Source organism: Anas platyrhynchos, chromosome 16 (genome assembly GCF_047663525.1).
Source record: "Anas platyrhynchos isolate ZD024472 breed Pekin duck chromosome 16, IASCAAS_PekinDuck_T2T, whole genome shotgun sequence".
Classification (NCBI taxonomy): Eukaryota; Metazoa; Chordata; class Aves; order Anseriformes; family Anatidae; genus Anas; species Anas platyrhynchos.
Genome location: NC_092602.1, coordinates 7,720,339 through 7,735,624, shown reverse-complemented (window position 1 = coordinate 7,735,624; position 15,286 = coordinate 7,720,339). Strand labels below are relative to the sequence as shown.

The window sequence follows — 15,286 nt, the reverse complement described above, 5'->3', positions numbered from 1 at the left end:
GCGGCGCCCGGCGCTGTTTGAGCCCGGGGGGAGCCTCCCGAGACCCCTCAGGGTCCCCTCAGACCCCCTCGGGGCTCCCGGTCCCGCTCGGGGCTCGGCTTCGCCCCGCTGCTCCCCGGCTCCCCCCCGTGGGATCCCCTCCGAGACGTGGGGGGCGTGAGGGCGGCCGGGGGTAGCGGCGGAGCCCGGCCGGGCCCCGTTACCTGCAGCCCCCTCAGGGGGAGGCAGCCCCCCTGGGATGTGCCGCAGAAGGATCGCTGCCCTGCAGCAGCCACAGCCTCGCGGGGAGCTGCCGGCACAGAGCCGGGGCTCACACCCCCATAAAAAGGGCCCTGAAGGGGGCTGGTGAGGAGAGCAGGGCGGCCAGGAGGCCCTCAGCTGCTGAGCAAGGGATTCCTGCTGGTGGGGCAAAACCTCAGCCCCAGCACCAGGCTGGTGGCACTGGCGTTGAGTCCCCGCTCCTGCCAGCAGCCGCCGTGTGCTTCAGCCCGGGTGGGTCCGTTTGCCATTTCTCCCACCCTCAGCACGGTTATCTCACGGTTATCTCATGGTTATCTCCTGCTGCTGCTCCTCCATCGTAGGGCACCGAGCAATGCGTGGCTGGTCAGGGCAGGACCCGTGCAACCAGGGCTGCCTCACCGAGCTGCCCCTGAGGTGAGCCCGTGTGGGGTGTCGTGTGGGCACGGCTGCGGTCCCGCCAATGTGCTCCCAGCGCTGTGCCCGGCCAGCTGCAAGTGTTGCATTCCTGCCATTCACGGAGCCGGGTGGCTTTCCAGTTGGCCAGATAGGCTGCTGCAGCTTCAGCACGTTTCTTTCTTTCCTCCGGGTGAGGATTAAAATGGAGCTGCAAAGAATGCATTGGAAAAGGTCCGAATTTGTGCGTTCTTCTGTGGTGTTGAGCGTTAGTGCCATCAAAAGTGGAAGTTTTAATCTGATTTTTGAAATAGAACTTCTCGTCTCATCAAGCCATGGTCACACCAGGTCTTTCTCAATTCTTGTGCAGTCTTTCACATTGGACCAGATCTGACTATCTTAACAGTAATCAGTTGGGCAAGAAAAGTGGAACATTAATTTCTAAGATAATTTCTTTGGTCTGCAGAAGTCACCATAAAAGATCACGTCACCAGTTTTCACTCTGCCAGTCGTTGTTAGTCCCCAAGTTGCTCCCTTGTTTTCCTAAAGGCGCTCACCTTGGGATGCATAAGTAAGGCAGCAAGGCTGTGCTGATACAGCTCCTCTGAAACAAGTCTCATTTTGAACTGAAGCAAGCATTGTTTGTTTTTCTTCCCTTGTTATCTCTGTGTGGATTATCCAAGTTGTGGATTAACCATGCTGTGGATCCAGACGGCTGTGCTGGCTCCAGCCGTAGCCAGGCTGGTCCGGCAGGGCTCGGAGGTTTGGGCACGGTGCCACACACACGTAGCTGCGCTGCTGCCAGAGCTGCTTTTGGCCCCGGAGTAGTTTAGCATTGAACCTGAGCGAACGTGCCTTGTGGGTTCAGAGCTGATGCTGTGTAAAATGAGCCGAGATAAATACTCCTGCGCTGTGCTTCTGACCCTGTGTGGTGCAGACACAACCAGGGGCTGACGGACGTGCTGGGCACGAGGGAATGCCTCACGGGGCCTGTTATGCCCCTGTCCCTAACTCCCCAAACTTACAAACATTTTTTAGCTGTCCCTCTCCCCTCCAGAAGCTGGGAGCTTCTGCAGTGTGTGTTCTTTTGCGCTGCAAAATGGAGATGCAGAAGTATGTTGGTTTCATGCTGCTTGAACTGGGTAGGGTGGGTTTTCTCACCCCTGCGAGAAAGGGTTGCTTTGGGGATTTTGTTGGAGCTTAAAAAACTTTGTGTTTTTTTTGTTCCCCACCCCCAGCACTGGAGAAATGGCGTTACGGTGCGCGGCTCACACAGGGAGCTGCTCCAGAGCTCTGCCCCAGGAGAGCAGCTGGGGCACGGGGCGCCCGGTGCTGGCTCCCGATGGAGCTGGCGTGCTGTGGGGCTAGGGGCAGGAAGCCCTGCGTCCAGGCAGCCCCCCAGACCCGTCCAGATTGCCTTCCGTCCGTGTTGGAGGAAGCGCGCCGTGCGGATGTGCTTGGAGTTTGACAGGAAGCTCGCGGCGTGAGTTGGGCGTTCTGCCGCGCTGGGAATTGGCGCCGAGCGTGGAGCCGAGTCCTACGGAGCACACATCCTGCCTCGGGGGGCATTGCCCCTTCCTGGGCTTTCCCGGGGGAGTTGTGTGCTCAGGGGCTGTAATTCCAGCAAGCCAGCGATCCAGCCTGTCCGTTTGCCTCAGGCAGTTTTAACTAACTGTTGAATTCTTGGTTCTGTGGAGCTGCCTTGTGTGCGCAGCGAGCAAGAGGGGTCTGCTGGCCGTGGGGGAAGACATCACCATCCTGCAAAGCGTCGGCCTGGGGAGGGAGGGAGGAGGGAGGCTCTGCAGTTGCTGTAGTCAGATACCACTCAATTTTTGACTTTGAGTGTTTTCTTACAGCTTCAAGGAGTTCTCTTTCAATAAAAACAAAAGACCTTCAGTGTTTTTCTTTCAGGCTAATCTTCCCTACTTGTTTTTAACTTTGTATATTTACTGTGGGGCCAGCGTGGTTACTGTTTAGTTTTGTAGGGGCCAAAAGATTAATTTCACTTTTTGTACATTGTCTTGGTTTTCAAGAGCTAGCAAAAAGCTGTAGTGCTTTGGTTTTGAGGATGAGAAAAGATTTCACAGCTTCAGGAACTTTCATCTTTTATTTTTTTAGGAAGAGGTTGTTTGCAAACACTACTGTGGAGTCTTTGTTTAGCATTGTTTTATTTTCGTAATTTATTTATTGAGAGCTTTGGTAACTCCAGGCAGAAGTGGTGTTGCTTTTAGCAGCTTTCTTTTGGTGGCTTTGAAATTCTTGCCTGTCTACTGCTTGGTTTTTTATTTTTTTTTGAAGAGTTCAGACTTCTTTTTTTTCTTGACTGGAGTTTGCAATCAAGAACAAAACAGCCTTCACTAGAGAATTCACCAGAGTGAGAGGTGTTTTACAAAGCAGTTGGTTCTGCTGCTCAGCAGGAACGTATTTATGGCCGTGTTCTGGCCGTGCATGCAAAGCGGTCTGTGAGCTTATTTTAGGTGTGTTTGCTCACTTGTAGGAGGTTCGCCTGTCGGAGGATGTTTGTCTAGCGACGTGGCTTTAGGCGCTCTGGGCACAAAGACTGAGCTCCACGGGAGCTTTCGCTTCAGGAGGTGTTCCCTCTGCTCCAGGAGCTGTCACCCTCCCTCTCTTCAGGGCTGAATCTCTCAGGCCGACCTGCTGCTGAGTTGTGGTGGCAGCGTTTGGGGGGGGTTCCTGCCTTTCCTGCTGCCGTCTGCCAGCTCTTGGGGGTGGGTGCGCCCCGCGGGGCCGTGCTCTCGGTGCTTCTTCTGGGGAGGAAACACGGGCAAAGCTGCCAGGTCCCTCGGCTTTCTCCTGGCTCAGGTTCCTGAGCCGTTCCCGCTGCTGGGCGAGAAGCCTGTAAACAGGACTAATGCTCTGCACAATGGGGTTCTGACTTGTTTCAGCTTCTTAGCTGCTCTGACCCCTCGTGAGACAGGGGCTTCATTGTCCCGAGCAACCCAGACAGGGAGTCCTCTGCCTCGAGCGGCGTGCGATGCAGAGAGAGGCTTCTTTTCTTGTTGCTCTATTTCCATGGAAAGTCTGGACTCCGCGCTGTCTTTAGCTCCTTTGTCTCTCGCTGGGAGAGGTCAACTTATCCCAAGTGTTCAGCTGCCCTCCTGGTTCAAACTGATCCTCTGACACCATCTCCACTAGCAGAGGAAGGAATGGGTAACCTCTTAGAAAACTCAGTTCTGTCTCTCTTCTTTCCTGGGGTATCTGAGCACCTCAATTTCTCTGGACCCTTTTTTCCTCACCCCTTTTCCCTCGACCTGTACTGACTGCATGGAACATGTTGTGAAACGCAGTGACAGAGAGAACTGAAGCCTGGCCGCAGAACAAGCAGGGACAGCGCGCTTCTGGTTGCACGAGAGCAGTTTCTCTGATCTCCTGCACCAGATATGTATAAATTCCACATATCGAATCTGTGCAGCAGCTGTGGGGGAGCAGTAAACAGCCCGTGGCCACAAAACGAGTCTCTTAGAACCGGACTGCTGCCTTAGCTGCAACACCCGGCATCTGCTGCAGCTTTGGAGGAGGCCAGGCCGGGTTCTGGATACAGCGGTGGTGGGAAATGGCCACAGGTGACTGGGATCTCGGGTCCCAGCTTCCTGCTCTGTGTCCCAGACTGTGCCTCCCCGCCCTTGTCTGTGTCCCTCCTTGTCCGCTGCGGAAGCTGGTAATGAAGACGTTCTTCTGTCTCTGCTGCCTGAAAGTGAGACATTGTCTGTGGGAAGCTCTCACAGCGTATGATGAGAAGATGGGGCTTAAGGAGTGAGATTCTTGCTTGTTCCAGCCCGTCCTAGCTAACTTGGGTTTAGTAACCCCCCTAGGAGTACACCATGCCATGTCTGTGGGGCTGTTAAATATAAAAACGCTAAGCAGAGAACTGTGGGGACCTTTGGGCCCTGCTCTTGTTTTTCAGCGTTTGCAGAGGCTCGCTGCACATCTCCTTTGGTTTAGTTTCAGATGCAGGAGTCAGCCAAAAATGGTGATTCCTGCTTCCCCATCTCGTGTCCCTGCTGCTTACCCAGTGAGTAATAGGGCTGCAGAGCGAATGGGTTCAGGTCACGGCTGTGCTGGGAAAGCAGCCCCTTGGCCTGCCCACTCACCCAAGTGGAGGAGATGATTTGCTGTGGGGTCAGTAAGCTGTGCTATCGTGTCCCGTGGCAAGATAAGCAGATCCAGCTCCACGTAGAAGCAAGGAGGGGCCCCGCTCCTTCCCTTTTGGGCTGAAACTAACCGGACTGGGGACAGCGTGGGAGTTGTGATTTCAGACAGGGTTACCCTGACCTAACTGCTGGCTGCAGCACTGCTTTTCCCCATCTCCCTTCGTTGTGTCAGCGTAACCGCTGCACGTGTGGCTGGATCAGCAGGCTGGTTCCCCTGAAAATCCTTATTTTAATTGGTTTCTTTTCAGCCAGATCCTCTCCTTGCCCTTTTTGGCCACGTGTTTGTACAAATTCTAGTCCTGACACAGGGCGTGGGCAGGGGGCTGGGGACTGGGTGAGGCCGCCTCCTGGAGCTGGACTTCGTGTTTAATCCAGCATAAAGTAACGATCGATTTACAGCTCTAGAAGCTTGCCCCAACCGTGGGCATGTCGCTCCTCCGTCCGTGCAGCGGGGTAACAGCTCCCTACCTGCAAAGTGTGCTTAATGTTTGTTAAGATCTCCGTGTTTCTAAAATAGCTTCTGGCTGAGTGTCTCAGAATAGTAACTCTTTGAAGCTTCTCCTGTTTCCCTTGCTGGAAAAGCATACAATGGCAAGTTTGGATTAGATTTATAAGTTTTTCTTCCCTTCTCAGCTCTGTTTATGTTCCCTCTCTGCCTTGCTGATTGCTCATCCTTTCTTCAGCCTCTGTTATGACAGGCAATGAGCAGGGAGAAGAGATTTCCTTTCCCTTCCAAGTTCCCCACAGCAGTTCTGCTCGAGTCTTTCCCTTTACCACAAAACGTCGTGAAGTCATTCAAAGAATGTCGTGTGCTAAAGATATACCATAAAAATAGGAGGTGGGTAATGACTGTGTCACATCACTTGTGCTTTTTTTTCCCCATTTATGTTCATTCTCACTGCAAATGGAACCAGAGCCACGCAAACCGGGTGGCTGGGGACAGCCTCCCTTGATTGGCTCGTGCTAAAATCCCTGCTCTCTCCTGCGTGCTGGGGTTCTGGAGCCCTCGGACACTTTCAAGTATGTTTTTAAGTCTTCCTAGAGCAAACAAAGTAGAAACAGCAACTGCAGTGAGAACAGCTTCGGTGGTTTTGATGTTTCAGTTAGAGGAGCTCGAGTCCCAGAGGTTACATGCTTGTCCTGTTTAGGAATCTGGTAAGCTTTTTTTTCTGCTCATAGACATGCAGCTCTTTCTTGGAGCAGCCAGTAATTATCCTGAATTTACATGGGAAATTTATCTAAGGATAAACTACAAGCTGAGGATCCCAGCGAACTTGTGGGAGGCCCCAGGAGGAGGCAGCCTGCAGCGTTAATTCCCGACTCCCTTTCCCTGCGGCGGAGTGCCTCTGCGCTGTGAACGGCTTTAGTCTGAGTTATTTAAATGAGGCTGGGGCAGTTGGAAGACTTCAAAAGCAGTTTGGCATGGCACTTCTCACCGTGCTCCTGGTGCGTGTGAGTTCAGTGCAGCAGGCTTTGCGGGGCACTGCTGAGTGTGTCTGGCAGCAGGCACTGGAGTGTAGCTGGAGCTCTTGTTCTTTTTACTGCTCATTGCAATTGTTTAAACCTCTAACGTTTTGCAAATGATGTAAAGAACGTTGAAAAAAAGTAAATGCCGCTCCAGGGAATGAACTTTCTGAATGACACTTTGCATGGGGAATTGTGCTTTAAACGGCTTAGCTATAAATCAAACTGTATGGGGTCTCCTGGCATAAAGCAGTGCCATGTTTTTGTTGCAAAACTGAGCTGGCAGACAGAATTAGCCCGTGTCTGACTAGATCCCTGAGGGACCTTGTTTTATTTCCATCCTTCAAGAGCAAGGTGAGCAGAGAAATTCACCCCCTGCTGTAGGGAAGTTTGTGGTGGCTCGGGGACTGTGCTGAGGTTAGGTTTTTCTAATAGCGGGAGAGGGCAAAGAAAATTAGAGGTAGAAAAGGTCATGCTGTAGGTGTGGACCTTTACCTCCTGTAAAGAAGGGGTGCTGTAAGTGATTTGCTGCTTTAGGGGGTTTAGTATTCCCATGTTCTGCCCTCTTTCATGGGTCTAAACAAGCTCGAGGCTTCTCTTGGAAAAGCTTTCCTTTAGGTCGGAACCACTAACTTGAACTGGATCATCAGACAAGAGGGCCTGAGGCTAACTGCACGTCCTGCAGGTAATGGGTTCGTGGTTGTTTCCAGCAAACAAACCCTTTGGGGCAGAGGGAGTGAGAGGCCTGGGGAGAGCTGTGCCGGGCTGCAGCTCTGCCTCCTGCTCCTTTCGTGTGGGAGACGTTTCTTGGGCTGCGTAGGACTGGCTAAAGCAGTGTGAGACACAGCTGGAACCATTCTGCCTGGCTGCGAGCAGCTCCGGCAGTGAGACAGGATCCCTGCAGAGAGCTGGAGCACGGGGGGAGGGAGCGAAATGCCATTTCAGCCACGTCATAAAATCTCTTATCAGCGGCCAGCTCGGGGCTTCGGGTGGGTGAGCGGTGCTGGCCACGAGGAGCTGCCTCCAACTTGTGCTGTGAAACGTGAGGAGCTTGGAGCTGTCAGGCAGGCTGGGCCGCGTGGGGCTCGGGATGAATTTGTCAGTCATGTTCTCAGAACCCAAAACTTGCGGTGTTGAGGCTGCCCTGCTGGTGCTTACTCTGAGCTTTGCCGCTTGGCTGTCCTCAGCGGGTCCCTTGGGCAGTGCCTCACAAGCACAGCTGCTCTGGCATGCTGCTCCTGTGCTGCTTAATTGCTTAAATCTGGCGCCTCCAGCACCTTCTGCCTCAGGATCATGCTTGGAAGCCGTGACCACATGAGTCAGAGACAAAAGCTGTTAGGTTACCCTTCGCTTTCCTCTAGGAGTTGGGTACAGCTCAACTTGCTGGATGCCAACTTGCCATCGAACACGAGGGAGCACACTGCACGAGCAGCTCACCGTGGCACTGTGTGAAATGCAGCCCTGCTAGGGCTGGCTGGGGTTCCCCGATGGCATTGCCTGGCTCAGGGAAATGTCTTTTTTGGGGTGGCACAGCCAGCATGGCATAAGGAGCGGGGCGCTGGCTGCTGCCCACTGCTGTCTCTCACCGCGACCCCGTCCTTGCGCCGCGAGCTGGGGAGGAGGGCTGGAGAGAAGGGGCTGGGAGGAAGCTTTATGTAATTCTTGGCTGGCTTCTGAGTAATTGTTTTAATGAAATGGAATGCGGTGTATTCAGCGCTGCTTGGCAGAAACAGCCTTTTTTTGTATTTGCTATTTTGGGGGGGAAGCAGTCGAAGTTAGTCTGTTTTCCAGCTGCTTTAAGCAGTTCAGCTTGGATTTGCCACAGAGGTGGGAGCAGAATATTGCTCTCAGCGAGGGGACGGTTGCCCTGGTGTGTGTGTGTGTGTGTGTGTGTGTCCTCGTGCGTGTGTAATTCCGTGTGTAAGTGACTGAGCCTGGTCCCTCTGTGAGGTGTGAACGCCGCTGTGGTTCTGAAGTGGGATCAGCTCAGTTTCAAAGTGCCCAATAGTGACCTGTAGGTACCTGTGCTTACAAAATCTGTATGCGTCTAGGAACTTGGTAGAGAAATGAATCAAATTTCTACTGTGCCCTAGCTGAGGGTATGGCAGGAAGAGTATGATGAGTTAAGACAAGGAAGTCAACTGAATTTTCAGCGAGGCAGAAATGCAGGAGCTGGGAATCCTGACTCCTGTAAATGAGTGCAAAATACTTTCTCCTGTTCTCAGAACGGTTGGGTGACTTGTGTCTTAGGATTAGTGGAGGGCCAGTTAGGGATCACGCTGAAAACCCTTTTTCAGAAAGTGATTTGAAGAGGGATTAATTTCACGTACCTATGAAGGGAAGTTTATTCTCATGCTGCTTCTATTTCAGTATTGCTGGCATTTCCATTTTTGGTCAGCGCTGGAGATTGGGCTCTTTTACTCATCTTCTACCTCTCAAACTCTACTTTCTACTCTGTCTTTATCAGTTTTTTATTGCGGTTTTCTGTAGTCACGAGCTCTCTTGCAAGTAAAGCAGCCTTCTGTTGGTAGGGTGGAGTGTTTCTTTGGCTAATAAATTCTGGGCAGGACATTGAGATGGAGAAGCTGCTGGGCATTTGTTTGCTGTGTTAATACCGCTTCTGGTAAAAATAAATCCTTGTTATTTCTCTTGCAGGTGGTGAAACAAGCAAGATTCTAGTAACTGTTACTGATGTTGTGGTGGCAGAGGATAGGTGGAAGGCTGGGTTGCCTGCCTTCTCGCAGCAGGAAGAGAGAGGGAACCTCAGACAGATTCTCTATCTCTTCTCCGTACACTGGTTAAAATTTGTGGTTCTAAAAATGTTAGTTTTCTGTCTGGCTTTAACAATTTCTTTTATTTCTGTGTGTCTTGGTCATGGCATTGTGAAACTCCTGAGCCACATTCCTTTGCCCAAGCTGAAAAATTGCAGAGCTGTGGAGCTGTCGAGCCATCAGCGAGCTCCATCACGTTGCCACCCACATCTTCTCCCAAAGTAACTGGGGGGCAGTTCCCACATTCATTTCTGCAACACTGTCCTCCTTCCGTTCGTTCCCGGAGGCTGCTGTTAAAATAAAAAGAAGCTGTTTTAATTAGATCGTCAGCCATGCGCTCATGGCACCCTTGTACTCTGTGGTCTTTCCTAGGGGTTCTTTCAAAGACGTTGCTTGCCCACTCCGTAATTACTTGGATTATCTTGAGGTTTTAGGAGAATGCTCATTAGACTGGAAGCTTCATTTTAAAACTTTATACCTATTATAGTTATAAGTAGTGCTAAGATCAACATGACTGAAAAATGTTAAATATTTTGTTGTCATTTCCCCCTGCCCTGCTCTGAGAGTTTACATTGGGCTTTTGGCAGTGCTTTGTGTAAAGTCAGTTCCTGATGATGACTTACACTTTTGGCTCACAAAGAGGTCGGCGTCGCTTCCAAGTCTGCTCCCACTCTGTTGCAGAGAACCCTTAGAGAAACGAAAACTTGTTTTAAAAAGAGAGGTCCATCCACCATTTTGAGAGCAATTTCTTGGTAATTGCTTTTTTTTTTTTTTTTTAAGCCAGTTAAACTAGATGCCATATTTGACAAGAAACACTCGTTTCTTAAGAAAAGGGGAGCATCTTCCCTCAGAATAGTTGGCAGGTCAAACCAACAACTCTTTAACTCATCTTAATTTATATCTCAACATACTAACATTTTATTTGACATCCTCAGTATCTGAGCGAGGTTTGCAGGGACTCCATTTCTCCTTATAGGCATGGGCTTTTCCAACTTGACACAGCTTGTTTTTTGAGGGCAGATCTGCATCTGTTGGACTTGCTTTGCATTTATGTTCATGGGAGATATGCTTGTTACCTACTAAGGGAAAGTTGTTGGAGTGGATGCAAAAATATATTCTGGGAGGACTAAAATCCCTGAAGCCTGCATTATGGTCTCCCATTTCAGAGCCTTCAGGTGTGTCTCAATAAGGCTGTAATAAATGGGGGTAAGATCACAGTGTCTCTTTAGTGTCCTTATTCCCAACTGCTGGCCTCCTCCTTTTGGTAGCCGGGGGTTCTGTATCTCGCAGGCAGAATTTGTGCTTCTCGTGCTTGTAATTAATTCAGAATTTGTTCTTATATTTCTTTCCTTCATTTCATCATCTTTATGTGTGGCTCAAATTTTCTAATTGGCACTTTGCCTGGAAGAGTCTATATTCAGATCTGTTTATGCTGCTTGGATAGGGTTTCCACAGTTTAAAAGATGCTGTTTTTTTTTCCTCCGTTAAGTTTCATGCCTGTTCTTGCATGACCATGCAAATCTTATCCTTCCCTTTATTGGTTATGGGGTCCACATGCTTTCCTGTTTCAGTTACTTTAAAAAAAAAAAAAAAAAAAAGGATAATTAAGTTAGAACGTGCAAGCTCTGACAGTATTTTGTCTCTGGCAGCTCCAACACCATTACATACGCTGATGGATCTGGTCACAGTGATCTTTAGCTGAATGAGATGCTGGCGCTGAAGCGGGTCCTGGAGGCGCTTGAGCCTGGCTCAGTGTAGTGGCCCTAGTACCCCTGCGAGGGGGTGGCTCTACCTCCCTCATCTTATGTCCTCTATCTGCTGCCTCCCCTGGCTCTTTGGACATACCCCTTCCTTTTTGCTGACCCCTGTGCTTATCTCACTTTCTTAACTCAGAAGAAAGTCTTCATTTTTTTTTTTGTATATTCTGTTCAATTGGTTCATGGAGGGGTCTTGTAAAAGCCAGAGCCAAGAGAGGTAAGTGGCAGCAGCACATGTCTGGAAGAGGGAGCGAAACCTCTCCATTTTTGGCAGTGGTGAGCTGTTAATTTGCCGTTCTGCATCCTGTGAAACTGTATCCTCAGCTCTGGTGCTCACTGTCCAGTGGAACTATTGTACTCTGTTCCCATGTAAGCCCTGATGTAACATGTTTTTCTTCCCCAGATGAGTAGAATCAGCAGTTCCCAAATTATGATCTGCGAGCGGTAAGTGCTCCACAGCTGTTGTAAGGTGTCCTTTTAGATGGTCAAATCTGCAAACTTGTCATTTCCACCCGAGGGCCCTGAAGTGCAAGCAAAAGAGGGTCGCCATTGCCCGCAGATTTGGAAGCCGCTGCCTTTTTCAAGCTCTTCTGATGTGCCAAGGTGTATGGCACGGGGATAATGCTTAGAACCTGCTGAGAAGAGTTACCTGCTACCAGATTAGCATACATGTATGTTGTAATTTCAGTGCTGCTTGTAACAACACTGAGTTCACGTCGGATCCGACTGCTTACAGGTATGCAAATCTCAACCAGACACAGTCCACCTGGGGCTTTAAAAAATGCAGTTAAAAATGTCCACCCTCATGTGAGTGGGCGTGTGGAGAGCTGCTGGGAAGTGGCTGGGTGCCACACACCTCTGCACTCGGTGGTTTCCTCCAGGTCCTGCAGTCTGGGGCTGAGCAGTGTGCAGCACACGACTGAAGGGAGTTTGTTTCCCTCTTGCCTACTGTATTTGTACAGTTCTCCAGAAAGACCTGAGAACAGTTTGCCCAGCCTGGTTACTTCCTTTCCGAAAGAGGAAGGGATTTCTGCTGGCAGAGACATACACGTGCTGCCAGAGAAGAAAAAGGATAGGTAGAGGGAACCTTTCCCTGCACAGGGAGGGCAAAATGACTTTTGCCAAGATATTCGTTGTATGGCATCCACCTGGTGTGTCTGGCTGGAAGAGAGCAGCTTGGCTGGGGGTGGCAGCACGGTAGGCTACGATAAATTTCCCAGTACTGTGGTGCTCTTACTGTCCACTTGCACCCGTTCCTGTTGTCTGACTGAACAGCTGCAGCACTAGGAGTGTCCCTGAGCTTCTCCTTTCCTTTGCCAGAGCTGTGCTTTAAAATCTAGTTTCCTGAGGTTTCTGTACCCATCCTTGGACTCTCTGCTCTCTTTAATGGAGGCCTCCTTCCTACTGGGCTTGGTCGATGTTTGTGAAATGGCTGCGTGCTGCATTTGACCTAATGATGCTTGTGGAGTAACTGCCTGCTGATGGAGCAGGAAGGGTCTGGTTCCTCAGATAGCTGGCTTGGCTGAGCCCCTCTTCCTGTAGGAGTACAAGGGACTTGGTATTTTGATCAGAGGCTTGGCCCTGGGAAATTGTCCCCGAGGGGTCAGCTCAGTGGCTGCTTGTTTGGTTTTCATGAATATTTTTTTGTTTTGGCAGAGGAGAGCAGATCTTGTTGGATTTTTTTTAACATTGCTCCGTTTCTAGAAACTTTCTGAAGGAAACCAGCCGCAAATAAAAATTCTTAGGACATGTATGGGGAGGCTTTACTTGCCCTTTTTTGCATGCATAAGGGTAGATAGAGGGCTAAAGGTTAGCGCATTGGCAGTTCATTTCTCTTACATTTTTTTTTTCCCACCCGAGATGTTGGCTGCAACCCAGGCCGGGTCAGAACTGAACTGGTAGTGCCTACTTAGTCACTCGTGTCAGACACGTACACTCATTCCAGTCCTTTCCCACTGCAGGCGGGCAGGGTGCCACTTCGCTCGTGTTCAGCCCCAGCGGGGCCGTGTTGTAGCAGAGCTTGTGTCCTTCAGCTCTGCCCGAGCCAGCTCGCCTCCCTCGCAGGGACAGCCGGGGCAGCGCTGGCCGTGTGCTAATGCCTCTGTCTGGGACTTGCCGGGAATGCCTGAGGATCTGTTTGCTCCCAGGCAGAGAGCAGAAATAGATCTTGCTCAAGAAGGGCCACGCTAGGAGAGGGCTGTCAGGCTGTACTTACCCTGCTTGGAGACCAAAGCTGTTTCCAATTTGGTGCTGGGGAGATGGAGACTCTCTAATTTGTGCAGTTGGTTGCTTCTTTTAATCGTCTTCAGGGCCAACTATACCAACCTGTAGGACCACGGGTTTATTTGCTGCCGAAAGGAGAGGATTCTGACAAAAGACTCGGTAGCAGGTGGGGCTCATCGCAGGCTGCGGAATCAGGCTGAGAAATTCCAGCTTAAGTATTTTTAGTTGGGGCCTGAAGGGCAGCCTTCAGCTTTCTATTCTGATATAACACGGCCAGTCCGTGTTATATTGGGCTGCTGCGTATCACTTCTCTGATTCTGCGAGGCAGATGACTTCCCTGCTGCCCAGGGGATTTGGACCTTATGGTAAGGATCCTGCTATGCTGAGCCCCGTTGGAATTCGGGTGCTGCGGCTGCAGGCTTTGTTGCTGCAGGTCACAGCCTGTTCTGTCGGATGGAGGCACTCGGAGGTTTAGGTTTAAGGTGTGGAGCTCTCAACTGCTGTGACTGAGAAATGGGGCTGAAAATGGCCTCCAGGGCTGCCTTGGGCGCCTTAACTGTGGGTAGGGCGATGGGCTGAGGGCTGAAGTGCCTCAGTCAGGAGCAGCTGAATCACTGGAGGTCACAAGCTCAAACGCTGAGTAAAATCTGGCTAAATCTCTGAAGTGGTTCACGTACTGCAGAAATCTCTTGTGCAATCTCCAGCTTCTCTGCCCAGTAAGCCAGAGCCTGGCTTTGTGCTCCGAGGCCGCGTGCGAGCGGCGAGCTGAGCTCTGCCTGCCGCTTGTGTGTGCCGGTCACAGGACGTGCCGGGGCTGTGACTCGCAAACTTTCCGAACTTTTCCTGAAGATTGCTCGTAGAGCAGTGGAAGAATTTTTTGCCCGAGCTTATCCATGTTTGGTAATCGTTTCCTGTTGCTCGGGGCTCGGTTTGAGAGCGCAGGGAGAAGCGGGGAGGAACCATGCGAGGGATTATTTTATTTTCCCTTTTAGCTTCACCCAACTGGGGTCCTCTGCGAGCTGCTGCGCAGAGGCATCCAAGGCTTGTGTAGCTGGGGGTCTGGCGTGCCCCACAGCCTTTGGTGGCTGTGAAACTGAAAACATTCATCTGCCTAGGGAGTCAGAGCATGAACTCAGTCCGAGGCACCAGGCCTTAACAAAGGGTGTTTTTTCCCGGGACGAGCTCGGTTTGCTGCTCGGGACTATAAATTCGAACAGAGGGAAGTAAATATAAGATGGCTCCTTTCACTTCAAGTGTGGGGAAAACCACGCTATTAAAAAGAGGATGCTGTATATGACAGGAAATAGCTCTTCCCTCCCACCCTCCCCAGAAAGTTCTGGAAATGAGCAATAAATAGGAGGACACACCTTTGGGCGGGAGCGGCTCTGAAACCGGAGATGTCGCGGTGTTGCTGCTAGGCTCGAGCGCTCCTCTCTGGAGGCAGGACGTGAGGAACACAGCGGGCAGCTCAGGTCCTCTATGGTCCTGTGTAGCTGCAGCTGTCCTTAAATCCTCCGAGCCACTAAGAGCTTGTTGCTCCTGGTGTTTCTGCTGAGAGCTTCCTACTGAGGTAGCCCCAGCCGTGGAGTTGCCAAATTTGAAAGAATTTGGAAAGGCTTCCCTTTGGTGGCATTTGACTGGAATAAGTTCTGTTCCAGTGACGTCCAGGATTCACAAAGCCATGTTTGCTTTTGGATGTTGGTCTGGTAACCTTCCTGAGCCTTCTTTTTCAGGAGCATTGACTACATCCCTTCTGAAAGGAGTTGCTTAAATCTCAAACCACTTCCAGCGGGAGGATGCTCAACAAACACATACTGAGGAACATTCCCCTCCGTTTGTTATGTGCCTTGTGAGACTTGACTAGTGTCAGCACACGCGTGAGCTGCCTGATTCCTTTGAAGTACAGACTTAGCATTTTCAGAGGGTTAAAAAGTTTTAAGGGTGAGTCTCATTTGTATCAGTTTGTGTGAAGGGAAAACCTCTACAAAGTGTTCGCTAATGACAGGGATGATGCGAGGCGCCCTCGTGAGCTGTTCTGAGATAGCAGAAAGGGTGTGGAGGTTTTTCTAGGCAAGCTGGAGGAAGGCAGTATGACTGTGCATTCCTCTGCTAGGTGGTGGTTCGCTTCCCTCAGCCCGAGCTGGGGTCTAATTGAGTGTTTTGAGAGCTAAATGGAAAAATTCTGATCCTACAGGAAAATCTTTTGTGGTTCCTTCACACAGCTTGGACTTCAGGCGTTGTTTTGTCCAGGAAGCTGTGCTGACTC

General features: G+C 50.7%; 1 protein-coding gene and 1 long non-coding RNA gene across 12 annotated transcripts in view; one reads left to right on the top strand and one right to left on the bottom strand.

Annotated features, from left to right (window-relative positions):
• PXN (paxillin) overlaps positions 1-15,286 on the top strand; it is a 41,494-nt gene that overhangs the window by 168 nt on the left and 26,040 nt on the right. For 4 of the 11 annotated variants that reach the window (XR_011803741.1, XM_038187671.2, XM_072024283.1 and 1 more), the window contains exon 1: positions 7,188-7,311. The exons of 2 other annotated variants lie outside the window; for them this stretch is intronic. Coding sequence is in view for 5 of the 9 variants with exons in the window: in XM_038187671.2 (XP_038043599.1) it covers positions 7,203-7,311 (109 nt within the window). In the remaining 4 variants the exon portion in view is untranslated. Of the gene's footprint in view, positions 1-4,946; positions 5,644-5,837; positions 5,961-6,053; positions 6,252-6,876; positions 6,955-7,187; positions 7,312-11,330; positions 11,534-11,622; positions 13,386-15,286 lie in introns of those variants that run through there. 5 more of the 11 variants (XM_072024287.1, XM_072024288.1, XM_072024286.1 and 2 more) reach the window with 5 other exon arrangements.
• Positions 8,869-14,564, bottom strand: LOC139998799 (uncharacterized). The gene is made up of 3 exons (XR_011803746.1): positions 14,388-14,564; positions 9,664-9,727; positions 8,869-9,330 (listed from the first exon to the last, which is right to left on the bottom strand). It is a non-coding gene; the product is annotated as an uncharacterized lncRNA (long non-coding RNA).